The sequence below is a fragment of the Dinoponera quadriceps genome, unplaced genomic scaffold (assembly GCF_001313825.1).
Source record: "Dinoponera quadriceps isolate SergipeBrazil2010 unplaced genomic scaffold, ASM131382v1 scaffold1573, whole genome shotgun sequence".
Classification (NCBI taxonomy): domain Eukaryota; kingdom Metazoa; phylum Arthropoda; class Insecta; order Hymenoptera; family Formicidae; genus Dinoponera; species Dinoponera quadriceps.
In genome coordinates this window covers 1,750,413-1,776,588 of record NW_014556062.1, presented here as the reverse complement: position 1 = coordinate 1,776,588, position 26,176 = coordinate 1,750,413, and the positions used below count along the sequence as shown (strand labels likewise).

At 46.1% G+C, this 26,176-nt stretch overlaps 1 protein-coding gene across 2 annotated transcripts in view; it reads right to left on the bottom strand.

Moving 5' to 3' along the window:
• The window catches only part of LOC106746602 (pikachurin), a 112,624-nt gene that overhangs the window by 30,639 nt on the left and 55,809 nt on the right, over positions 1 to 26,176 (bottom strand). For both annotated transcript variants that reach the window (XM_014623359.1, XM_014623358.1), the window contains exons 6-7: positions 9,430 to 9,631; positions 4,815 to 4,959 (exon numbers count right to left, since the gene is read on the bottom strand). In XM_014623359.1, the coding sequence (XP_014478845.1) occupies positions 4,815 to 4,959; positions 9,430 to 9,631 (347 nt within the window). The remainder of the gene's footprint in view (positions 1 to 4,814; positions 4,960 to 9,429; positions 9,632 to 26,176) is intronic.

Genomic DNA, 26,176 nt, shown 5'->3' with positions numbered 1-26,176 from the left:
GGGGGGGGGGGGAGGTCAGGGGTGGCTTCTCTAATTACGACGCTGTCGTTAGGACACCGAGTGCTTAATGGCACTCTAGGATAAAGTGGGCTTGAAACGCGAAGCCATTTGCCGGCGATGCTGCCTGATTTTAAAGGTAATTAAACCTAGCCTGGGAAAAACAGATGGGCCGAGAACCAGCCGATAATTCCTCGTTATCATACCGCTATCCCGGACGCCGTGGAGAGTCTCTCGTTGAGGAAGGAGGAGGAAAAAGTCGATGGGACATTTATCGACGGTACTTGTACCCCCGATATTCTGTGTCCTCGGCGGTGTTCGAGCTCGATTAGCGCGTATCGTGCACGCTGTTTATAAACCGCGCTGCAGAGAACGGCCGGGATTACCGGCGCGTATATACGGATGTGCAGTCCGGCACGGATTAGCACTAACGAAACCACCGGGTCGCGGCGATTATTACGACACGGTCGTTCGTTGCGGAAGTCGCGCGGGGGAGAACGGCGGAAAACGAACGGTGGTATCAACTTCTCATGGAGCTCCCGTGGAGCTCGTGAACTCTCGGGCAGCGATATATCGAGCGAACGACAAAAACGTCGCGCGGGGGAGAAAGTGGAAAATCGCGCGTAGGACGAAGAAGGTTCTCTTATCTCCGCATTCGACTCTCTCTCGTCGTCCCGTCAAAATTATTTATATCCCCAAGTAGGAAATAACTACTGGCGAGGTATTAGCTCGGTAGCGATTTTTTGTGAACGTCACAAGAGAAGGAAAGGTGATATTGTGACCTTGATGGCTCCTCTTAATATCTCCAGTGTTAGGTGGCAAATTCTAGCGATTATTTGTGGAATTGTTTGTCCAGCAGCTCGCCGCAGAGTCGTTGTATTTTTCTTGCAAATAACGTCCTAAGTGATAAATATTTCATAACTTTGAGTCTAGAAGCAATTGAACGACACTTTGACGAATATAATCATTAAGTTTTCAACTTAAAATATTGATTGTTAACAAAGTTATTGCACAAAATATAAGGGGAGAGGCCGTAATACCACCTTTCTTCCAATACCGATTTGGTACCGACGCTGAAATCATAATAATAGGTCACGACTCGGAAAACAATACTGTAACTACACCGATTCCCAGTATTGCAAAGGTACCGGAAATTGTCGATCCCCAGTAATAATTATTATTATTGTACAATTGTTAATACTGCAATACTGTGGAAGAAAGGGTCAGGACTATGACTGGGTGCTTTGTTTGTACTTGCAGATGTCCAATTTAAATGTCATATGAGGCGAAAAACATCGGAGCGAGGCGAATTCGGCTGGGACACAAACCCGAGTCTTCCGTTCGCCAGGCGATCGCTCCACAGCGGTTTGAAAGGGTAAATTTTTTGGCTAAAACTCTGAATCTTGATCAAAATGATTCTTTGTATACAAAAGATGTTCTTTAAAAGGAAGAAAAATAACTATGTGTATGCAATTCAAGATTTATCTCTTTTTTTAGATAAATATAAATATAAGTCGAGTCGAACATTGAGCGTTATTAGCGATGCGTAGAAAGAAAAGAAGAAAAGGAAGAAAGGCGCGAGAGAACTATGTCGCTACGTGAACTATGAAAATTAGTCATCCAATTCGCTGCCGGCGCCTCCGAAAGATTATCTCGCGGCCATCAGCGTAAAGAGGTTCCAAAAGTCTCGCTTACACTTCTGATCGTCCGCCCCGCATCTCATTTGCAAGGTAACAAGGCGGACGTTCGCAGTATCACGAGGAAGCGATGCAAAGCGAATTAGGGGGGTGGTGGGGAGACAAGAGGAAGGAAAAACGAAGGAACGAGGACGAAGGAAGAGAAAGGAAAGGAGAGAGAACAGGAGGAAGGGAAAGAAGAGAGCGCGAAGTGTGCAACAAGCGTCGAATACGATTAAAGCGCGGGGAGCGCGGGGTTAATTAACAATAAAATCTGTGTGTTCGTTGGCAAAACGACGGCGACAACCGAGGCGCGTCAAAGAACACCATCTCACCGTTTGCATCGGAAAGGAGTAGCTTCGCTCTGCGGCGCGCCGCCCGCTGCTGTATCGCGAATTAAATCGCCGGTCGTTAATTAAGCGCAATTTCCCAAGGTTTAAGAGCGCGAATCGGAAGCGCGACTAATTCAGCTTCTCTGCAGTCGCGTTTGACGATGAGTCGCAACCGTACGTTCTACGAAATCATGGAGAAGCGCGCGTTATGTAAAGATCTCGCCGACGAATAAGCGGACGAATATCGATCCTTCTATCAACCATGTCTTTGATATTTACTAACTTATTGTTTGCGCTTTTTCGGCTTTTATTGAGATGGCAAAAATATATATATACACATATAACATCTATATTTTACAAAATAACGACAGAGCTCAGGAAAAAGAGTGACTATAGTGATCTATTTCGACGATGATGAATTTTTAGTGACTTGTCAAGAAAAGGTGAAAAGTGGCTGAAATTTCTGGACGGTAGCGTTTGTATAAGAGATAAATTTGAGAAATCTATGTTGATATATCGTCTGTAAAATAAACAATTTAACACATAAGAGAAGACAGTGTGTCGGTTCTACGGGGAAAGAAATGAAAAAATTTCGCACGTTTTCGAAAAAAATATTCTATGCTTGAACGTGCGATATAATTCCAGATTCGACAACTGGGATCTGAATTTTTCGCTCGAACCAGAAAAGACCCGCGAGCGCCCCTCTAACTGGGGTTAAATCGGAAGTGACATTTCGCGTGCGAAAATAGCGGGGTGCCTTTGTAATCGTCACTCGACCCGCCGTCGCCCGACTCGTTTTCATCTTCGGTCGGTCATTACCCCATCGCATTGACACGGTGACTGCGTGATCGGGGTATTTCCACAATAGCTATTCAAACACGCTCTGACGAATCCGGGCGCTGTTTGTCGCGTGGTTTTCGCGTCGCGCTGTTTCATTAGCGAGCGAGCGAGGGGCCGATCGATCGGGACGGATTAATATGGGAAAGAACGCGGAGTCGATAGAGACGATTACGTGGCGGCGGAACCCGCCTTCATTCAGGCGAGTTTTACGACGGCAACGGCGCTTTTTCCTGATTACTCGAGAGGAGGCGCGGCCCTGTTCCTAGGGTGTGGTTCCTCGCTTTTAACCCCTCGCCATCTGTCTCGATGCCTCGTCGGACGTCGGACGTTTTGTACTTTCAGAGTTGCTTCTTACGACGTTGCTGCCGCTATCGTGCTTGTGTATGCGCGCGCGCGCTTCTCGCGCGAAATTTTGCGCACAACGTAACCTCCCCGTTTTTATCTCGCTTTTATACGAGCCGTCTCATCCGCGCGTCTGATGTGTCTACGCGCGCGTCTTTCGCGAAAATTCCGCCGTCACTTTTTCCGCCAGGTCGGAGAACGAATCCTTCTTCCCTTCTGCATATATCCGTACAATACGGGCGAAGGTAAATTGACGAGCGACGTCGCGTCCGAGAGAGAGAGATGCCCTCTCTCGTCCTCGCACGGCCGAAAATATCATTTATTAACGCAAGTTTGCTCGCTTGCGAGATATATATATATATATATATATAAAATCTAGGCTATACAATGGTATAGCCTAGATTTTATATCGCGTTACAACGATAATTTGCAATACCTCCAACGTGCGCTTTCAATATTTTATTTTCTACGGTATCTGCGTATGTGTATATGCGTGTGTGTAATATCTATGTGCGCATGGGCAGTGCGCGTATATACGCGAGACGACAGAACTACCAAGATTCTACTTCTCACGCGAGGCGTTCTGCGGCTTCTAATGCGTCTAAAGCGAGATGAGAATTTTCAACAAATCCGAAGTTTTGTTACGGCAACGTGGTATAACGCGCTTCAACACATATCGGTATAAACCGCAACCGAGTTTTCAGTCCGACGCGTTAGGTAAGCAAAATAAAAGGAAACAAGAGAAAGAAAGAAGNGGGGGGGGGGGGGAGGAAGAGAGACGGAAAGAAGGAAAAAAAAAGAGGGAAAGGAAAAGGGGTCAAAATTTACGCGCAGACCGCGTGGAATACTCCGGAAAGAAGTTTCCGAGATGTAAGAACGTTTCTTCAATTTCCGTACTACATTCTCTCATTAAAGTTTCCGGGAAGTTTCCGAAAGATACAACGGCGTTTAATGCTGGGGGGTTCCACCCTGGCGCTGTTAAACTTTTCGCGAGTGGATTTCGCCGAACGGAAACAATTTTATTTCATTGCAGCCGAACATGGGCTATTAATGAGCAACGGAGTCATATTTACCGTTGTTATTACCACGATACAGGCACGACCGGGTAAGTTTTATACGGCGAGGGCGGGGAAAAAAAAAAAGGAAGAAGAGAAAGGAGGAAAGAAACGACTGTAACGACCGGTGCTGCGCCCCGTTAAGACCGAGCTTCTCCGCGCGAAAGAAAAGGTTTATTTAGTCGATGGCGGGCGAGCGGCAACGAATTACCGCTATCGCGATCAATTGGATACGATTCCTCATTCCGCCGTTACATAAAACTCCAGACCGGAAGTGTCTCGGGGGAGGCGAACGCGAGGAGTGGGAAGAGAAGTGGAGGAGAGAGAGAGAGAGAGAGAGAGAGAAAAGGGAGAAGAAGGAGGAAGAGGAGGATGTCGCCGTAGAATCTCGAGAATTCGAATAAACTCGCGCTCTCGGGTATCGCTCCCGATGATACGTTCCCGCCTCCCGCTGCGGAATATCGATTCCATCCCCATTGAATCCGCGCGTACACGGGTAAATAATATCCCGAGGGGAGGGGGAGAGAAGGGGGGAGTCTGGCCTTGATGGAAATAAAATGAAGTGCCCTCACCTTCGAGCGTCCCTCCACCCTCTTCTCCTGATTCAGCTGGATCCAGGCGTCCCATCGATGTCTGTAGACACTCAGGGTGTTCCACTCATTCAGCCTCACCGTCTCCGTGCTCCTCACCGTGCCCACACCGCTGCCGCAATCGAACCTACCCGCCGGGCGGAAAGTACGAGGGGGCAATGTTAATCGATCGGCGGAATACTGCACGTCGTGAAATGTCAACCGTCGCCGTGGCCGAGCGCCGGTTCGCCACGGGGGCGGGGAGACGGCTCATATCAACGTTCTGGTGGGCGATACATTATTGAGCGTCGTGAAATTTATTTGTCGACAGGACACACAGCGCGCCGGAGGGGGGAGGGCGGTAAAATTCCTGGTAGGAACGGTTCGCGCGTCGAGGGAGGAAGTCGTGAGGCGAACGGGGATCCAGGTTGAAACGCACGTTACAGCCCGGGGGTATCGAATTCGATCCGCGCTTCGATCGCTTTTCACCGCGAATTTCTGTCCACCGCGAATTACTTTTTACCGCGTGAAACTACCGCGCGAACTTATTTCTTTTCCTCTTCCCCTTCATCTCCCGTCCTTCTCTCTTTCTCCAGTGTCGCGTATACGGACGGATGTTAGCGGATATAAAAGAATAGCGGCGGGCTCGGTCGCGCTCAGTGCGTTCGATAATGTGTCTACGCTCTCTCTCTCTCTCTCTCTTCGTCCCGACTCGCCGCGTCCTTCGCTGGTTGGCGGCGCAATCAATATGGAAATCATCGCCGGCGTCGATAATTTATTCGCCATCATCGCGAAAGTAATCCGCTAATATTTAAACGCACCGGTAATGGTGTCCAGTTAATAGAACAACAAATCCACACGGCTAATCATTTAGCGTTCGATTAATGAATTGTGGAAACGAATCCGGAGGGAGAACAATGGTCGGCCATCGCACGGCGCCAATGAATAAATTACACGGTGCGTTTGATGAATGTGTCTATGAATTCGGTAGAGACGCGCGCGCGACCTCCTTTGTCCCACAATCTCGATGCTAAATCCGAATAGAAGCCATTGTGGAACTTCGTCCTTGGGGATGCGAGTTAATTCCCCCCCCCCCCCTCGTCGCGACTCGTTTTTTAATCAGCTAAATGCCGGCGATGATTACGGAGACGTTTTTATTCGCGTGCAACGCGACTACTAACACTTTGCGGCTCGCGCTTCGTTGTCGAGGTTGTCGCGCTCTCTGACTCGAGCAAATCGAGCCTATGATTCGTACTTGGCCGTACTTTTTCGACTGGAAATAAATAGCGATATAAAAGGGCTCATTAGAATCAATGCTGCAATTTGCTAGGCAAATTTACGAGTAAATTGTAAAATCGTAGCTTACGAATAATGACGGGACCGATTGAATGACTCGTTAATATCAATACATGTCGATTCCCAATTTCCTGTAATCTCGTCATTTTGAACCTTGCGTTCTTCACTGTCGCGAAAGTATATTTTCCCGTCATGAAATACTTTGTTGCGTTAGAACCCCCCTAAGTGATTTTATCGTTCAAGCAAAGTGTAACTAAAGGCTTTCGAGTGTGCCGAATATTTTTGAGTCTGATTTGCAAAATGTTGCCTCAGAAGAAAATATGGCTGTCGGAAAAATGAAAATTAAAAAAATGTTCGAATATCTTCCTCATAAGATACTTTGTTATCGATATTAAAGTTTTGTAATGAATTTATGACTGAAACAAGATATATTTAGGGGCTTTTGGATGTGCTGAACATGATTTTAAAATGACAACAATGATTTTAAAATCGTATTTGTAAAATGTTGCTTCAGATAAACGATATTGTTACCGGAAAAATGAGAATTTGTCGAATTTTAGGAAACTCTTGTCATGAGATATTTTGTTGTATTAAAGTTTCACAATAAATTAATGACTGAAATAACATATATTAAAATGGTTATTAGGTGTACTGAATATGATTTTGAAGTCGTATTTACTTCTGAAAAAATATGTTGGTGAGAAAAATTAAAATAGAAAAATAATTAAATTGAACAGAAGCTAAAAATTCCTATAACCAATTTAATAATTAAAGAGTTTGACATTATATTCTCAATATAGTTTTTATAGGTAATGAAATATTTTATATAAATAATTTTATATAAGCCATATTTACATTTTTCTTATCCGATAAAAAATATTATGCATGCGCGCGCGTATATGTACACGTGTGCGTGTGTATGCTAAAATTATGCATATATATATGATGTTTATATATATTTTATATTATATTATATGTTATATATTTTCTAAAAATTGCACATTTGTACTATTTTCCACTATACTATTACCAATTCATGTACAGATATACATACAACATACACACACACACATATTCTTGCAACTTTATATATATATATGTTTATATTACTTAAGTGTAATATTTAGATGGTTTAAAAACTTCTACACTTATTGCAAACCAACATCAAATTTCAATTAAAATTTGCTAAATTAATCGCCATTTCGGATACATAGTAAAAGATTTTTTTAATTTGACTTGAAATTCGTCATCACCATCGCCGAAAATCCCGTTGTACAAACTTTCATTGATTCTCGCCAACTTTTTATTTTTGATATTTTAGCTCTGAATGGTGCGACAATGAAGGTGTTTACATTATTGAATACGTTTCACTTTTACCCTTCTCCACGCATCTACCTTCAATCATAAATGTGTATACGTACGTCATTACCATTAATGGTCTCACATCGCAACATCATTATATCGTCGGCGAACTGCAACGTCGAAATTCGCGCGAAGCTACTGTATCGTCGGCAAACCGCAAAGTGTTAATGAGGGGAGGGGGGCTCGGACGATTCCGAACGCACAGGGGCAACGAAATACGACGGGAGAGCCGCTGGTTTATTTATTATCGCGAAATCACATTCTCCCGTGTCTTTCTTCTTCGTTACCGCGCCGGACGCGGCCGCAGGGGGAAATTAAGCATTGCGAGGAGAGCGGGAGAAAAATTCAATATCGCGCGGTAATCATTAAAAGCGTTGCTTCGAAAGGGATCAATTCAATATTCAGGTGTGTGTGCACATTCGTCGCCGGTGAATATCGACGCGCGCGAATCATGCACTTGGTGCATTACAGGTGTCATAACGCGTATACAACCGCTTTGCCGGCGCACAGGCTTTGCTTGCGGGCGAAACCCGGCGCGTGTGTTATAAAATAAATCCTACGGCGCCGTTGACGGCGAAAAGTTTTGCCGTCGGGCGATGGTGCAAAACGCCGTGAAGGGGGTAAGGAAGGGGTTATCGAGGCTATATTGCAAAGGGTAAACTTCGCAGTTTTTGCACGACGCTCGTAAATCCTACGCGAGGGGGGGCTCCATTAAGTCACGGCTTATTAAGCTGTAAACGAAAAATTAGTCCCGGCACGGAATGCTTAATTAATGACCACGTCAAACTCACGGCGAAGTCTCCGAAATTATGGCGCCGAAGTGTCCTATAAAGCGTCTGGTATAACTTTATATTCAATACGGCCCGCCCGACGGTGGCCGCCGCGACGCAAAAAATCGATGAGCGAACCTCGCTCGCTCCTGATGCGGTTTAAGGAGTTTGCGCTTTCGCGGGACTGCCGGCCACTTGGACGACGCTCGCGATCCGCAGACGCTGACCGTTAATTTGTTGAAATAGAAAACAATTGACGGTCGAGCGGAATGCACAAAATAACGCCGGAATTACGGAGAATTAATTGATCTCTTTTGTCTTGATTTTCGCCCCGGACTTCGTCGCGGTGGTGTCTAAGCGTCTATATTTGCGGACGAAACTTCGTATATGAATTTTATTATATAAAAATGGAACGTGATAAAATATATATTAGTTGAAAAACCAACGTCAAAGAATTATTATTATTTATCCATGATTGAAGTGGAATTTTGTCATCAAGAAATGATTAATTACGAATAACAAGAAAGTTGAATTTCTCATCATTTTATCTACTCCTGCAAATATCAATGTATATATTGATATATAAATGCATAAATTAGAGGTTACGAAAATGACGGTAACTTAATAATATTTCTGCATCGTTTTACAATTTTAACATTTATATCTTTGTTCTTAACGTCTATATAAATGTAATTTCATGCACTGAAATATCTAAAAATCATCTGGAAAACAATAAATATATAGCCGATAAATGTAGGACACATTTTCACGCGAAAGTCAGCGTCAATAATATGTTTAATCATGAGATATCGCTAGTCCATGTGGTTAGTATTACAATTTCTCATTACGCAACTCTTTAATATTATGCAAATATATTCAATTATCTTTTAGATACATTGCGAAAAATTAAGATTTTGTCCGCCTTGACGCCACTAGTGGCTTCGTTTATCAACGTTACACGATACGGCGCTCCGCCTTTCGAATAGTAATCTCGAGGTGGGTAATAAATTATTTCAGAGTATATCGGACAGCTGCCTTTGAGAAATGGTTCGCGAGGAAATTTGTTTCGGCGTCGGGAATGAGTGAATAAGTGAACGAGCACGCTCCGGCCGACGTGATCTCGACTGGTGATACTCGCGCGTCACACGTCGATCGTTATCCGGTCCGGCGGGTATGATAGTAGTTTCTACCTAAATTCGATGAAACCGTGATGCAGTATCAAGGCCATGAAATCGCCCTGAAGATCATCCCGTTCTCCCGCTAACAGCAGCACGCCGTCCCACGCTTCGGGCCGAAATTCCAGCTCTAATTGGACGTGTTTGTAAGCAGCCCTTAAGGCAGGAAAAGCCAGCCAGCCGGACCCAGTGAAACGTGGCGATCTCACTTCAGCCTCTGAAACAACAAAACATTTATGGTGAACGTTTTCTTGCGAATACAACTGCTGTCGGGATTCGACTCTGTCGGCGGGTTCTCGCGGCGGCGTGTCGCCGATTCGTCTCGGGATTATCAAGTTTATCAGAGCGCTGTACCCGCGTCGTGACGCGGGACTGGTAGCTCGCAAGGACGTGGCGAAAGTTCAGCGCGAAACTTTCGCGATAACCGCGGACCAGAGATTCGCTTTTGCAAATACCTCTTGATGAGGTCTTAATAAACGATGAAATTAAGTATTGGAAATGTAAAGGCTTCTTTAATCAATAACTGAAACATTCACTCGTTATGTGCAAAATGGTAAAGGACTTTTTCCAAAGGATGCAGAAAGACTAGCAAAATGGTAGGGGCCGTTCGTCGTTTCTTTTCGACGAGCACGTCCCCTTCAAAGAAAACCGTAGGAAAGGTGGGAGGGCATCGGCCGGAGAAATATGGCGAAATGATTCCGTGGCGCACGCGTCCGTTGCAATTTGCGGCCGGGACGTGGCGACGGTTAACATGCCGGCGCCGTTTCGGCCACTTCCGAGGAATACATCGACCGGCGCGGAGAGAGAGAGAAAGAGAGAGAGAGAGGGAGAAAGCGGAAAATCGGGAATTCCGCTCGCACGCGAGGCTTATGGAACGCGTCCCTTTACCTCCACGATCTACAACCTCGTATCAATCACGCGAGTGTACCGCAGGGTGTACCGGAGGAAGAGCCCCGAGAGCACGTGGAACACGTGAGCGTAAGGGTGACGATAAATCAGGCCCGACCAGAAGAACGGAAAAAGTTGCGCCCGTGGGGCCTGGAAATGGAATTCCAGTTCTTGATAGCGCCAGGATTCCTCGCCAGCCTCGCTATCGTGTAACAAAACCGCGCGTCGGTCGGTCGGTTAGCCGGCGGAATCGTACGCGCAATTACAAACGACTGATCGAAGAGGGAGTCGAGCAGGATTTATCGGACGGACGCGTTGTCGGCGCGCGAGGAAATACCTCCTAGCTCCGGTTTGTTTATTATGCCATAAGTCCGGCCATCGTTATCCAATTTTAATCGAGATATCAGCCGCCGTCGTACGAGGCGCATTTCGTTGTTCGCTGTTTATTTATCGCGGAACATCGGCGGGAATGTTTCGCGCAATTTGCGCGGTTTTCCTTTTAATTAATGGCACGTTTAAAGTCCCGCCCGTTGTAGCGCTAATCGCGACGAAAACCACGCTACGCGCGACCGATTCGATCTTGATTAGGTTAATATTATATGAATAGCGCGGTTGAAGAGCGATTATCAGCGAACGATTATCGCGCGCGCGCGTGGTGTACCGGACGCGAAGTGGCCGATTAAACGTGAAATTGCGATTTAAGGAGCGCGATATTATGTTACCGCGCGTGTAACGATACGAAAGGGCCGGCCGATCGGATTTGTTTGTTCGGTCGTTCCGGACGAAACGTTGAATCGTTTAAAACCGCTCGTTATACCTCGAACGCCGAGAGAATCGCGAGAGAAAAGGCGAGATATTTTTTTTCCCTTTTTTTTTTTGGACCGATGCCGACATTACGGAGAGAAATTACGCGCTATTTTCTCGTATTATAAAAACATATATATAAATATATCAGCGATGCGGCGCATCGCGCGTGTAATCGTGTTTATCTCGTTATATTCGACTTTTTGCGCGGCTTACGAAAAACCCGCGAGAGACGTATCTCTTGCTCGTTTCTCGTCGTTATTATTATTATTATTATTATCGTTACGATGATTTCGTTGCTCGCGTACTGCTGACGATTTATGCGCCTTGCCGCAAAATGCATATAGCGGAACGTCGTCGCGACTGAGCTGCTAATATTCTATAAGTTGCTATATCTGCAACTGGATAAGTAAGTTGCAGCCAGGCCATATATTCTCCCCTCCCCCTCCCTCTTTCCCTCTGCGCTCGCAGTGGAACAAGTACGTCGCAGGCGAACCGTAGATCTAACTCTTCCGCGGTAGAATAAGTAAATTATAGCCGGACCATAGATTTCCGGCTCTCTCGCTCCGCACAGTGGAACAAGTACATTCTAATCGAACCAATACAATCCGCCCGCCCGATTACACGCCCGGTTACGACATTGTAACCCGACAATGGGCGCGCCCGAAATTAAACCTGTCGTAACCGTATAGAATTGCGTAAACACGCGCTCCTCCTTCCGTGCTTTCTCTCCTTTCTCCTTCTCTCCTGCGATTTTATTTCAGATCGAATAAAAAGTAACGACTCTCTCGCGCGGAAAAGGAGGAAGAGGCGGGGGTGGAAGGAGGGAAAGAACAAGAACTCGACGAGAACTGTTATACGCGCTCGTATTGTATATTCGCGATTGCGGCACCACGAAGAGAGTTGCGCGTGATGGTATTTTTCCCATCGAGACAAATAAAGCTGCCTTTACGTAGAAGCGTCTAAAGGTTGCATGCGTGGTGTAGCGAATCGATGTTGAAACGCTGGATCGGTCAGTCGACGACAGTACATGCGAACTGCAAGATGTCTGTCAATAGTTTGAATTATAAGTGATTAATGGAATGATATTTAATGAAGAACTTCAAAGACGAGGAAAAATCGAATTAATATGTAAATATACTCGGTTAAGTTATAACACGCGGTAAAAAATCTTGTGTCCAAATGTTAAAATTATCTCCTGTTACTAACGTTATTATTTCAATGTAAATTTAATATATAGCTGATATATTTTCGCGACGTTTTCATGCGTTAAATTTAGGTCAATTTAATAACTTAATATTTTTGTGTATTATTAAAAAATATAATATTTCGTGTATTGTTTAAAAATACATTATTTCGAGTTCTGTTAATTGCTTAGTTAATTTAACACATTGCGTGTTTATTATCTCAATATTTTGCGTTAAATTGATATTCAATGTGCAACGTGCCGAAAGAAAAATATAGTTATTTTCGGCAACAACAATATCCTCTTCTCACTCTAACCGCAAAAATGGTCGAGAGAAATATTTTCCTAGTAAATGTTACTACGATGTCAGTGATAATAACCTTACGGAAATGTTGCTATTACTATTTTTGTAGTTAAAATAAAACAAAAGATACCGTTCCCAAAAATAACTATATTTTTCTCTCGATGTATAAATGTTAGGGTAACACATTTTTTGTTACTTCTGAACTGATTGATAAAAGTGTTAATATCGCTGAATATAATTGGTGACATTTTATACGTTAAAATTTACAGACAAGTTGTAATAATATCGAAATATAATTTTTTTATCCCAACCAAACTCGACCGTTACTTTTCAAATTGTTAGCGGCGGAAGAAAGTAGAATCTATCTTGTTTAGAATCCTGCGCAACGGTTTTCCATGCAGATATTCGCAGGAGCTCGACGCTACCGTGTAATCTACTGCAGCAATCTCGATGCTTCTAACAACGATTAACATCGAGAGACGAAGAACCGAGGAAGGAGAACATAATCGGCGTGTTCAGATTAAATAAAATTGCGCGGAGTCGATTGCACGACGGTACGTCCGTACGGGGCTGCGCGCTGTCAAATCCGATATCGACTCTCTCCCTCTCTTTTTTTTGTTCATTTCTTTCGGTCAGTCGCGATTCATTGCCCCGGGAAAATGTTATTCTCTTTTTCTTCGGCGCAACGGAATCGTCGATTTTGTCGATGCCGCGCGATGTAGCGCGGTTGCAACGCGGTGGCGGAAAACAAATGCGACAGGACCCGCAGGGTCCTGTTCTCCGCCGGTGTGTAATTTCAAGAGTGAACCTCGCGTTAATAAAATTTCGACCCGAATTTTTGTCACGACACTGGGCAACGTTGGAAAAATGGAGGGGCGCGGTAAATAATGGTCTGCCGCGACACTCTACCGCTAAAAATAAATAGTCCCCGGGTTGGTTCTCGGTCATCCTACGTGCACGGTCGTGCTGCAGGGAGAGTTCTCAAATAGTGTCACGCCTAAATAAGCTCACAAANTTTCCCCCCCCCCCCCCCCTTTCCCCTCTGCTTTGGATTTCCCGTTTCTCTTCCCTGTCTAATTTATCCGATATTATTAACCAGTTTGGCTGCATTTCCAGCGAGCATTTTTTTTACAGCACCTATGCGAGCGGGACCGCCGAGCGAATCGGCGTTTACAAACAATGCCGAGGGGCAAAGGGAGAAGCCGACTGATTAAAATCCAACATCTCGAAGTTATCGCGTCTGATGTTCGCATCGTGCTCCACTTAACGCGAGAAACGAATTTGCGGAACGCGAGAAACAACGAGGAAACGAACGAACGAACGAACGAACGTTCCTCCGAGAGAACCTGCTCCCGGCCGCGGTCTAGCGAGGCGTGTAAACTATCGGAACCGATCGGATCGCAGAGTCTCCCTCCCGTCCACCTGCTTGCTCCCTCCTCCCCCCCCCCCTCTCCCCCTGCCGACGTTNCCCCCCCCCCTCTCCCACTGCCGACGTTTAGAAAAGAGCGGCGATAGCGCGCGCACTCTCGTTCCCCGCGGCGACTTGATTGATCGTTTTCGCCATTCGAGGCGTGCCTTTATGCAAATTAAGCGGATCAAAAGGCTCTCGTAGTTTCCACCTGAGCTTTGCAAAGTGGACGTAACCGCAAGGATGGCGGCCTTTCCGCCGGCGCGCAATGTCCTACAACACGAATACTAATAAGGGCTCATTTTTTCCGCGTCGTTCGAACGATCGGCATTAGGCGAGCGCGCGCACCGCGTGCATCGCCGTTAAAAGCCATGAATCATACTTTGACGTCAACGTGTGACCCCGTGACCCCGACAGGAATGCGTCATTTTCGCATTAACGCAGCGGTTAACGCATCTCGCCTAAGCCTTCCGTTGGAACTCCTTTATTTAGGGAGTAGAGAAAAAAGCAAGGTGGAGGCGGAATAGAAAGTGAAAGAGACAATGGAAGATAAAGGTTGCGGATATCAGCCGCGTTATCATAGTACCGAGATACGTTCTCTATTAGAAAATCTGAAATATTAACTGTAAATATAATTATTGTAAGTCTCGAGTCGAAACTATGAGGGCCATCGTCTTACCACGAATATTTCTGCTCAATACGTAATAATATAAATTAAGAAATAACATTTTTTCCAAATTTCGTATAATGAATTACTATAATCTGTTAACTACATACTGGAGCGTGAAATGTCGTTAATAAAGTTCTAATGTTCGTGTAATTCGGAATGTTACTTAAGTTTTCCCTCAAACGAGAGTCATTATCTTACTTTCCCTCAAGTGTTACTATCGTGTCAGTGGTAATAACATCTTACACAGAGACGAGTTGCCAAAATCATATTACGTAACTTAATTTATGATTTGAATTAACTTATGATTTGAAGGAAAGTAATGTCGAATTTTCCGCTTGAAAATTGGGGCGAATTTATTCATATTTAAAAACAACTTCAATCAGTAATGTAACGGCCGTTGCTTCCTTATAACCTTTCGCCATCTCTCGAGCAGCTGCATAATTTCTCTCGCGCAGAACTCGGTCGTTCTCTCAGCGAAGAACTGCTGGTTTTTGCAGCCCTCCAAAGAAGTGAACGCCTTGTCATTAAGGAAGTTATGCAAGGACTGGAACAAGTAGTAATACGAAGGAGCTATGTCTGGTGAATATGTTGGTTGCGGTAGAACATCCCAGCCGAATTGCCGATATTTTTTCCCGGATGGTCGGAGAAGTGTGAGGCCTAGCGTTGTTTTGATAAAATAAAACACCCTTTCTATCCCCGGGCGTTTTACCGCAATGGTTTCCATCAGTTTGTCCAATTGGACACAGTACCTTGTCCGAATTAAGCCGTACGTTCTTTGGAATTTTCGCCTAACTATACGTTTAATACGTAATTCTTCAAACCATGCAAAATATAGCAAAGTGAACCTGGATTTATAGTCATTACAACTATGGCATTCATTCGTACATACGTTATGACGTGTCGTGAAATATACTGCCTTCAGGCAATAATCGTTAAGTGTGTACTAAATGCCTCAGATATTTATTTCATAGTGAAATAATGATCGGAGTGAAAAATTCTACGGAAATGTGTTCAGCGAAATAAAAAGTTATAGCCAAGAAAATAGAATAAAACGTTTTTTAATCATAAAGAATATAACACGGAACACATAAATTTTATCACAGCGGAACTGATTTATCTCTTCATACACGGTGAATCTTCTCGTGACGACGATAATTTATTTCACGAACGTCACCACTGCTTCTATCTATTCAGTGCTGCCGCCCGAAAAGGAACCATCTTCGAGACACGTGTGCGTGTCTAGCTGGGCAACATCGCCATCATTCGAATCCGACCGCCTTTCGTCGCTCTTAGTCGCGTGTGGCATTCTCATGTATAGATTTGAGTGCTTTGTTATCTAACATTTTATTTCGCTGTACACATTTCGAGTTACACAATGTTAAACAATTCTCATATATCGAAAATATTCAAGATGGTAATAGTTCAGCTCACCCTGTATGAACTAAAGCTATTACTGCCTTTTTTGCGCTCCCCTTTTCCGTCCTCTGTCTCTCGCATCGTAACGGTCTCTTTTTCCCTCAAACACGAAACTGCGCTATCGCGCGGGATGTATTAACACCCGCGCTAACTAATAAAACGGAATCTCACCGCGAACCGCCGGCAAGCCGCGAAGGCATAACCGCGGTATGGTTTACGTTCGAAAAACAATTTGAAAAATGTAAAATCACGGCGCTACATTTTTCGCACTTTGCGGGGCCGGTGCATTTCGCGCATAACCACCCCCGCCGCGCCGAACATATTTCATAAGCTAAAATGCCTAGACGCGCAACGGTGCGAATGCGAATAATAGATAACGCGTGTACCGCGCGCCAAATACACGAGTGCGGATCCTTCCTCTGAAATATTCACGCGAAATATAAATAGCGAGTTTCCCGCCGGTTCCCCCATTTCCGTGCTGTCGAAGCCCTCGTCGATTCGGCCGGGGAATTAACAATACGCCCCAATAATCATCGCCGGGGAATCAAATCCGAGCCCTTTTCTACATCCCGAATCTTCTATAATTTCCGGAAATATCAATATTTCACGTTCGACCATCCCGACGATTCTTTCATCCGTCGCGCTTGCGCGAGTATCGTCGAACGAAAATTCCAGCTCTCCCTCCATCCCGCCCTCCCTTTCTCTTTTCGGCATATTTCACGGCTCGTCCGACGAGACTTGCAACGCGTCATGTGCGGAGAGACGCGCGGTATCGATTGCACACGAGATGACATGTGTCGTGCCGCACCGGGCGCATCATTTACAGCAATTATTACATTTCGACGTCGTAAGTATCGGCCGCTTTCGCGTCCGCGAACGTTTCGTAATTGGTTCCGTGTGGTTCTGACAATTAACAGACTCGATGGCCGTGACGTAGACATCCCCTAATAATCGTATGCCAAATCGATGGTACATTATACACGCACACACACGCCGGCCGGTACCCAGATACGCGCGCGCACAGCCGTACACCGGCTATTTTCTCCGGAACATTACCGGCCGACATTCGAATCGCAGTATCGTTAGCGTCCGCTTCCCGCACTCCGAGGCCCCGGCATCGCACGTATCGATGCGGGGGGAGACAAAGAGAATCCTCGGCGCTCACTCGTGATTATGCCAGGAAATTATGACACGCCGTGCGACGCGCGTAACGCGGCTCTCCACCGATGTGTCGAAATCGCAACAGCTGTCGGCGATACGCGCGCGATCGCAAATAAGATAATTAATTTGCGACTGTCGATCGCCGATCGTGACACCGTCGAGATCGCGCGAGAAGCTTTTTCCGCAGCTGGCGAACGCGCGCGCGCGCTTTGTACCGTCACCGTCATGGTTTACGCGGCGTTTATTTATTAAATAACTGTGGCGGCTAATAGAGAAATTTCCATAATTAAAGACTCAATGTAAAGAAAGTTGCGAGCACCGAGGTAAAAATAGGTCGCTCTCCTCGCTCGCTGGAAAAGTTACTCGCCCTTCTCGGTGATATTTTCTTAAGGAGAGCACAGAGAAATTACTTTGCACTCGCGCGCGCGCGCGCGCTAAATATCATAAACGCGCTCATAAATAGCGAGCGCTCCCGGCGGCCATCGGTGTCCGTGCTTCGACGACTTCGAAACTTCGACGTGAGATTTTAATTTTTCCCCGATGAAGGAGGAAAGAGAAAGAAAAAAATAACACGAACGAACTAATTCGTAGAATTCGACGCGCGCGCGATCGGTCCCGATGACGAGTGTTGAATTTTTCAGTCGACGCAGCACCACTCGGAACAAAATGCCGCGTCGCTTCAATAATTTGTCAACGCTATCGGTGAAAATAAAACAACACGAGGGGAAGGTGGAGAGAGAAAGAGGGGAAGAGAGGAAGGAAGGAAAGAAATGAAATGTGGAGTAACAACCGCGTGATTTTCCATCACGTCTTCCTTCCTGTCTTCACTGCGTCGCTCCCTTTCTCTCTCTCTCTCTCTCTCTCTCTCTCTATTTCATCAATTTTCGCTTCATCCCCTATTTATACAAGCGTGCAGCAGGTTCAATTTGGCCGGGCACCGACGGACAAATATCATCGGCGGGGGTCGCGCCGAGAGTTCAATTCGCGGGCAGTTCAATTTAATTGGAAAAAAGTTAACTCGCGATGTCAGTATCAAAGGGCAATCACGGGGCGTACACGTTTCGGGACGCGTGCCGAACGGTCTGTCATAAGTCAACGAAGAGAACAGTATGCAGAGCACGACTCTCTCTCGTATGTCGCCGCGCTATCGATTTTATAATCAAGGCGGAGGCAGTGAACCGCGCGTTCCCGTTTCGCCAGCCGCGAAGCTGTTCCCGACACCGCGCGAGCTCATGTCCTGAGGTGTCACGGTGATCCCTCCTCCCTCCCCCCGATCATTGCCGCGGCAAATGGGTAGGCTAGGTAGGTGCGTGAGTCTACAAACAAGAATCCCGGACAGCCGGGGGAATTCCTCGCGCGAGTCACCGCGCGCGCCAGACCGCCGCTAGCCGGTAATAACGAGGCGTTCGGTGCACGTGGCGTGACACGCTTTGCCGGGAGAATCGATGTCATTTTTCTCGGCGTAACTGCCGAGAGACACCGGAAACGCTCACCGACTCCTCGGCTTGTTCTCGGGAATAAGAAGAGCGATCGAGGCAGAGATTAAAAAGTGAGAGACGTTTCAGGCCGCGCGTCTCGGAAGTGCGAGTTGTTTTTTACGAAGCTTTTTTAGTCCTCGATTCACTGTAGATTCTATATNTATATATATATATATATATATATATATATATATTATTATACAAAGATTAGCACGAAATCCGAATTGACTTGAAACGTTGAAAACCCATACACTATAAAAAAGCATCGTCTGACGAATCGGCTGATTTGTCGCCTAAAAAATTTACAAGAAGGCAGCGCGGGAGAAACTTCAAGAGCACCTGGAAAAATCAACTGACAGTTAATGACATAACCAGACGCGTTCGCAAACTGAAACTGCCACTTCGGCTCCACTTACGTGCAATAGACGAAGTTTACGTACGAAGGTTACGTACGGTTCGACAGAGTTCGGTATTTTACAGCCGAAGGAACACGTCGACTTTTCATCAGTCTCAGCAGCTCGGTTTCGGTGCTTTTCCTCGGCGTAAAGTTACCGGCAAAAAGAGAGGCGTATAACAATTGGGCGAAAGTCGGCGGATTCGCACCGACCGTCCGTAACAGCCGCCGTTTTCACGTTATTTCCATCTCGCGCGGCCTCGCCTGCGAATCGTTACCGCGCTCGCTAATAACGCGCATAACGTCGCGTGAACGCGCAAATAAATTGTAAAATTAATCGTGTCGCTCGCCGGCCGGCCGGCGATCTGCATAATTAGAGAGCGCGGCTGTGCTAGTCGCACACGCGGAATTATGGGAATCCCCTACATCGAATAATCCGGCATTCGTCGTGCCGGCCGGCTGTCCTCATCCTCGTCATCGTCGGTGCGCGACGGCCGCGCACCTGTGGCGTACATCCCGCGTCTAATCGATTGACTATCCGCTGTGACGCGACAAATTGCGTTTGTCCTTCTCTCGCATTATGGCCGACACAATGCCTGCCCCCACACGTGCCGACCCTTTTTTTGCTTTCATCGCCGATAACCCTTTCGCCGGCAATCGAATGAAGGTTGTCGTGTGACCGGGTCGTCTCTCTCTCTCTCTCTCTCTTCCACCCGCTCTCTTTCACTCTTTCTCTCGCTTTCTCTTTTTTCCTTCTCTTCCCTCACCTCGCGTGCTGCCGATCGGCACGCATCGCCGAACGCGAATGAAGTTTTTCTTTCATTCTCCTCGCGAAAAGCCGGCGCGGGCGGGCTGCTTCTTTCGAGGTGTGCACATTTCGCGCGCGGGACGTTCTCTCCCCGTTGTCGGGAGAGCTTGAGAACACGCGTTTAACTTGCCCGGCGAAGTACGAATCGGGATTTTATCTGTCCACAAGTTTCGCGCGTGTGTGTGCACGTGCGGAAAATAGGTCCCCGACGTTTAACGTTCGAATGCATTCGCGTCTCCGTCGTCTGACACTCTTACGTCAACATAACGTGTCCCAGAATACCGGCCAGTGAAGTTTGGACAAATATTTTAGGAACGCCCTATATACCCGGCGCTCCCATTAATTGGCTCTATTTTGACACGGCGCGCACACGTATGCGACGTGACTTCCCGAATATATAATTTCGGTTGCGCGGAATCAATGAAATATACGTCAGCGTCATAGCGGTGACGCCGCGCCCCGAGGCACGTTCGACGTTTTAACAGATAACTTGGATGACGGGGATACATGAACAACGAGCGGGAAGGTGGAAACGAATGTTGCCGCCGATGAGAAAGAAATCCTTCGCATTCGCAACATAACACGGAAGAAAGTACCGTTCAAGTGATTACTCCGATACTCTTTGGCAGATGTTCGCTAGAAGCAAAAGTACAATCGACTGTACGCAACATATTTCCTTCGTAAGTGTATTCACTTGCATTTTTTGAATTAAAACCAGGCAATATGGTTTAGGCCGGAAAGAACGATAATTTTAGTCTCGACTTAATTTAAACGTAAATTTAGTCTAATAACCTATAGCTTTAGTTAGGTGCTCCTTTCTTAGCGTTTTGAAGCTCGTCAGCCGTGGCATTCCGTATTCGTTGTTTTCCTCGCGAATAAAACGACTCTCGCGTGCAATTACTCTTCCCCCTTCTCGAAGATGTAACCGACGCTAAATTACTCGAATAATGTCCGGACAAGGGAGGCGGGGGGCGAGCGTACATAATAATGAATAATACATCCGTGCGAGCAACTCGCTGTTCGCTCGAGCGAGTAATTGCGGATAGCGTTCAATTTTGATTCTCGCGTTCTCGTCGCGGGCACGCGAAATGTGTCGCGCGCTGTCACACTTTTTTTTCCGCGGTGACGGCCGGGATTTTCCGCGTCTCGCGCTTGTTTCGAAGGCGGGAGCGAGAAAAAGGAGGAGGAGGAAGAAGAGGGTGCAGTCGAGGGAGAGTTCAATTACACACCGTTTACGTTAAATTTAGCGTGAGCACACGGGCCATTGTATCTCGAAATGTAGATTTCGAGCCAACTGACGGGCCGCGGAGTAAAAGGCGATCGATTAACCGGCTAAACGGGGGGAAAACGAGTTAAATCGTCCCCTTTGAGCGCGCGGCTCCTCTGTAAGCGGCATGACGAGTTAACTCGCCGTCAAAGGCGAATGATTAAATTCCTTCGGAAAACGCCAAAGATACATCGTGTATCGTCGACTAATGCACATTACGGAGTAATCAACTCGTTCGAATCAGAACGGCCCGCAAGAATCTCACGATGAGATTTAGCGCGCCAGAGCGGCGGCGGCGAAACAAACCGCGCGATGCGCGCCCCAAAGCCCTCGGCGAGACGCGTCTCCTTTTTGTGATTCACCGGGAAATATCTCCCTCCCTCTCTCCCTCCCTCCCTCTCTCTCTCTTTCTCCAAGTTAAAACGAGTTCTCTAACCGAATAATCGTGGGCGCTCGAGTAATCTTTCTTTGAGAGTTTGAATTACGACGTAAATCGTCGCGCAACATAAATTTTGCCGGGGGGAGTTGTTTTAATGAGAGCCGCCGTGCTTCATTCTTGGAAGGAGCGCGACGAATATCCCACTTTTCCGCCTTTCGGGGGATTCATACGCGCGATCGTCCGATCGGGATCGAGAGCATCGTCGCCGAGGGACACCGCCGAGCCGGGTGAAACGTGAATTTTTCAAAGTCGAGTCCAGAAAAAGCGCGTTACACACACGTATTTTCAAGTCGTCGTCATTCGACTAACGGAAAACGGCGATGCGCACGGATGCAAACGTCGATATTTCCAGGGCGCGCGCTGCAATTTCCCGCGTCGGAAATTTTTACCTCTGCAGAACGATGGGGGGTTCGATATTTTCTTTTTTCATTCTCTCTCAAGTACATTTCACAACACGTTGAATGTCGTGGCGGTGACCGGCAATCTACGATATTACAGCGTCTCGTTGAGTTAAGGGTAGTTGGTACCGTAAATTTATTTTCTTACGAGTTTCTTTTCAAAGTTTAATCACAGCACATAACCCGAAACACGATCTACACGCATACAAAATTGGAAAAAGACTGACCAAAGCTGAGATAATTGAAGTCAGAGTCAGTATTATTTATACGTCTCACATTCTGAAAATAAAACGCTAGATTCAAGTAAATAATTACTCCAATATCCGGAAATTTTTCGGCCCTGGCCCTGAGTAAGGGCGAATTCCGCGAACTCGCGTGACCAGAATAATCTCTCTCTCTCTCTCTCTCTCTCGTGTAAGTAGGCGGACGGCGGTATCGACGAAACGATTATCATGGCTCGCGTGTCCGCGAGGGTGTGCGTGCGTTGGCTGTTGCTTGCGCGACCGTAGACTCCGAGCGGCTGTTGGCAATAATTGCCGGGTGGATCGCCGCGCTTTACCACTCCCTGTAGGAGGACATCTTAGCGATGCCGTATACGACCGGCGACCAGGTGGTACACCGAGGCTCGCCCGGTAAAATTGTTCGTGAGGCAATCCGCCCCGCGCGGTAATCCAGGTTGCCGCGCTCGTTTCATTCCCGCAGTCTTCATAACTGAGCGTCGCTTCGCCGACCAACGTCCGCCGAATGTCCGGCCGGCGGATATCTAATCGGATGCGGCTCTTTTACGCGTTACACACAGGTACGCACGCACATGTACACGGAGAAAAATAATTTTGATGTCGTAACGAAACCACCGTCGTTGCTATCGCATATCCGTGTTGCGACAGTGAAACATTTAGTTGACAAAACGAAGTTAGCGAATTATTCGTAAACAGAGCATTCGTAATTCAGTGAAAACAGTTTTGTTGTCACAGAGTGAACAATTTTGTATAAATTTTGTATTCAACACATTTCACGCGTCCCACTCGAATTCCCTGCGTTAATTTAAGGTGAACATGTGTTGAAAAGTAACGCAAATATTATGTAAAAAATTAAAGGAAAGTGAATTTGTCTCGGGGACGATGTTGATTTACCGTTAGGACAAAACAGCGTTTTCCTACATTTACCAATTTGTTCCCGGAACGAAATAATTCGTAGATTCACAATAATCTATGCGAATGGCGATTGATATATTCTTGACAAATCGTTCTGCCGTCCACGTAGTAACCGACAGATCTTGTTGCGACAGCACGAAATTTGCTGTGCCCAGCAAATTATTTTTCTCCGTGTGGAACCTCGGATGCGCCACTGCGTATTATTTTCCGGGCGGCTCGCATTTCCATACGCGACGTGGCTCGTATCGCCGTCGTCGTAAAGATTCCTCCTGTCTGCGGAGGTGAAGTCAGAAACGAAATTACATCGCATCCTGCATCTCTTCCCGAACACCACTGAGATAATTTTTATCGGTACACGTGGGGACGAGAACAAAGAATACAGCGTGAATCGATGACGATTTACATAGAACGCGAGAAATAAAAGTGTGAGGTCTGCGACGGTAAAACAAAAAAAAAACCTCCATACATGTTGCCATTTTTATGATTAAAACGAAAACAAAAACAAAAATATATACTCTCTCCGAGTCTGAAAACTACTATAATTTCGATCGGTACAGGGTTAACTTGGTAGACACGCACGCGACCGCCGTATTTATGAATCAATTTAAAGACGAGAGACAAGCTTACTGCAGACGCGGCCCAAATGCGCATTCCATCGTGCACCTAACACCGCGAGTATTACCAACAATGTATCGCATAGCGAGGGCAAAGTATGCCACGGGCGGCGGGAGGATCGATAGCCCTGGCAGCTCTAACTTCGGTAAGTGCAGCGAGCTGCAGCTTTTGTCCTTTCGTAAATATTGACCGAACGTAGCTCGTTGCGCAGTATCGTAAGCGTAGTATTAAAAACAAAGGAGACGATCGATCGTTTTCCGCCCCGTCTCCCGCACAGTCCTCCGGTTTTTATTAAGTCTCAGGCACGAGCGTTATCAATCTGTACTGTACAGCACGTACCTACCTCACTTCACCTCCTCCCCCTTCCCTCATTCACGCGAGTCGAATCGAGGCGAAGTTAACAATAGTGAAATAGCGCGAGGGAAAAACTTGGAAGATCGCGGCGCGCTCCCGAAGGGAGGTAGCAGCGCTCTTTCGAGACATCACCGAAACTGGCTTGTCACGTTCGCATTGAAGGGTGAACATTTCCGACAAATAAAATCCGAAATTGCGAAACTTTTCTCCCTTTTACCCGTGAAAAAGTAGGAAACACCCTAGACCGTTCAAATCGATTTAATTTCTCCTTTTCCCAAAGCGTCATTTCCTAAAACTTAATCTGATCTCCCGAATCTTTTCTTCTTTAATCACATGTGCAAAATTATATATCGTATCGTATATACGGAAGCTGTTATTAAACTATATTTGATTGTGTGCGATAATTACTTATTAATCATTCGTAGTCGGTCATTGTGTCGCGTTATGTTTCGCTGTGATGCTGGATTCTCGCTTTTAAAAAGCAGAAAACACGTAGGAGATCACTTGGTTAGTTTAATTTCTCTTTACACCCAAATCGTAATTCCCCAAAATCCAGTCTGATTTAATCTCCCTTCTTTCAATCACGCGTGCAAAATTGCATCGTATTGTATCGTGGGACCTGTCACTGACTGTATTTGAGTCACTATGTGATAATTACTCATTGACGATTCGCAGTTATTGTATCGGCCATTGTATCGCATTATGTTACGCCATAATGTTTGATTATCGTGGTCGATGGTGCACGTCGGCGAAAATGCGGAGTGCAGCCCGAGCAGCTCCGATGAGACGAAGCTCGCATTTGATCCCGTCGACAGCCGAACTAGGCTGCATTTTTCAACGGGCCTCCGTAATTCGGGAAAGTGCCGCTTTCCTCCGAGTGACGTCACCTCTTACGTCAGCGGCCTCCGAATTGTGCTTGCCGGAGTTGCCGATGCATCGGCTGCGTGCTAAAAGCAGCATTTTCCGTGACGTTTTTAAAAATACACTTATCGCCTCGAGAGGACTCGCTAGTTCTTTCGGAGTCTGAATTGCGTCTGCACATTGCATTTCAAATACACGCACGCAAGATCTGCGATCGACTTTCTCGTACTGTCCTTCGACGCATGATTTAACTTTAATCCAAGAGCCTTGCAATAATTTACCGCGGATCGTTGAAAATATTTATAAATATTTATTATCAAGAACGACGAAGTTTTCAGGGAAGGGATATATATCGTTGTTATTGCACGTGACGATTAATAAAAATTTTAATGCTCCGTCACATCGTACTGCTCCCGAACAGGGCGGTGTAACGCCAAACAAATGCGATAAGCCGCGCTCCATTGTCGAGATCTCATCGGTTCTCGAAAGCGAGAGGCAATATGTGCTTTTTTAAAATTCGGANTATATATATATATATATATATATATATCCGAGAGCTCGTTTCTATTCGCGAATCGCGCGCACTCGAATCGCCGCGATATAAGTCCGGCAACGCGCGGCTATGGAAATAAAAGAATTCAATTTTTTTCACATTATGTTTTCCCCCCTCACACCGTGTTCGACAGCCAAGTACCGAGAGTCAGCCACGGTATTTCATGTTCACACGCGAACGTATAAATATCGGCGCGATAAAATTCGAGATCCATGCATCTCCGGTACGAACGGATCGAACTCCTGAGCGAGATTCGAAAATGATGTACAGGAGTAAAGATAACGGCGTTCCATCACAGCGGGCCGTTTAACGAAAGGTGAAACGTACAAAGTGAACACTTTGTGACGTCGTGAACTTTCTGACGTCGTTACAGTGAGATTTGAGATTATTGGGGATTAAAACTTGAAGAACAAGATTGTTGCGTCAGTTTAAAGCGGGCGAGCAAGTCCCGGCAAAGTTTCGAGTGCATTCGAGACGTATCATTAAAGAAGGGTCGGACGTTAAACGCAGCTATGGTTGAGCTGTTAGGGGAATAATTATCCCTGTTGTGCTGCCTCTCTCTCTCTCTCTCTCTCTCTCTCTCTCTCTCTACATATAATAACCC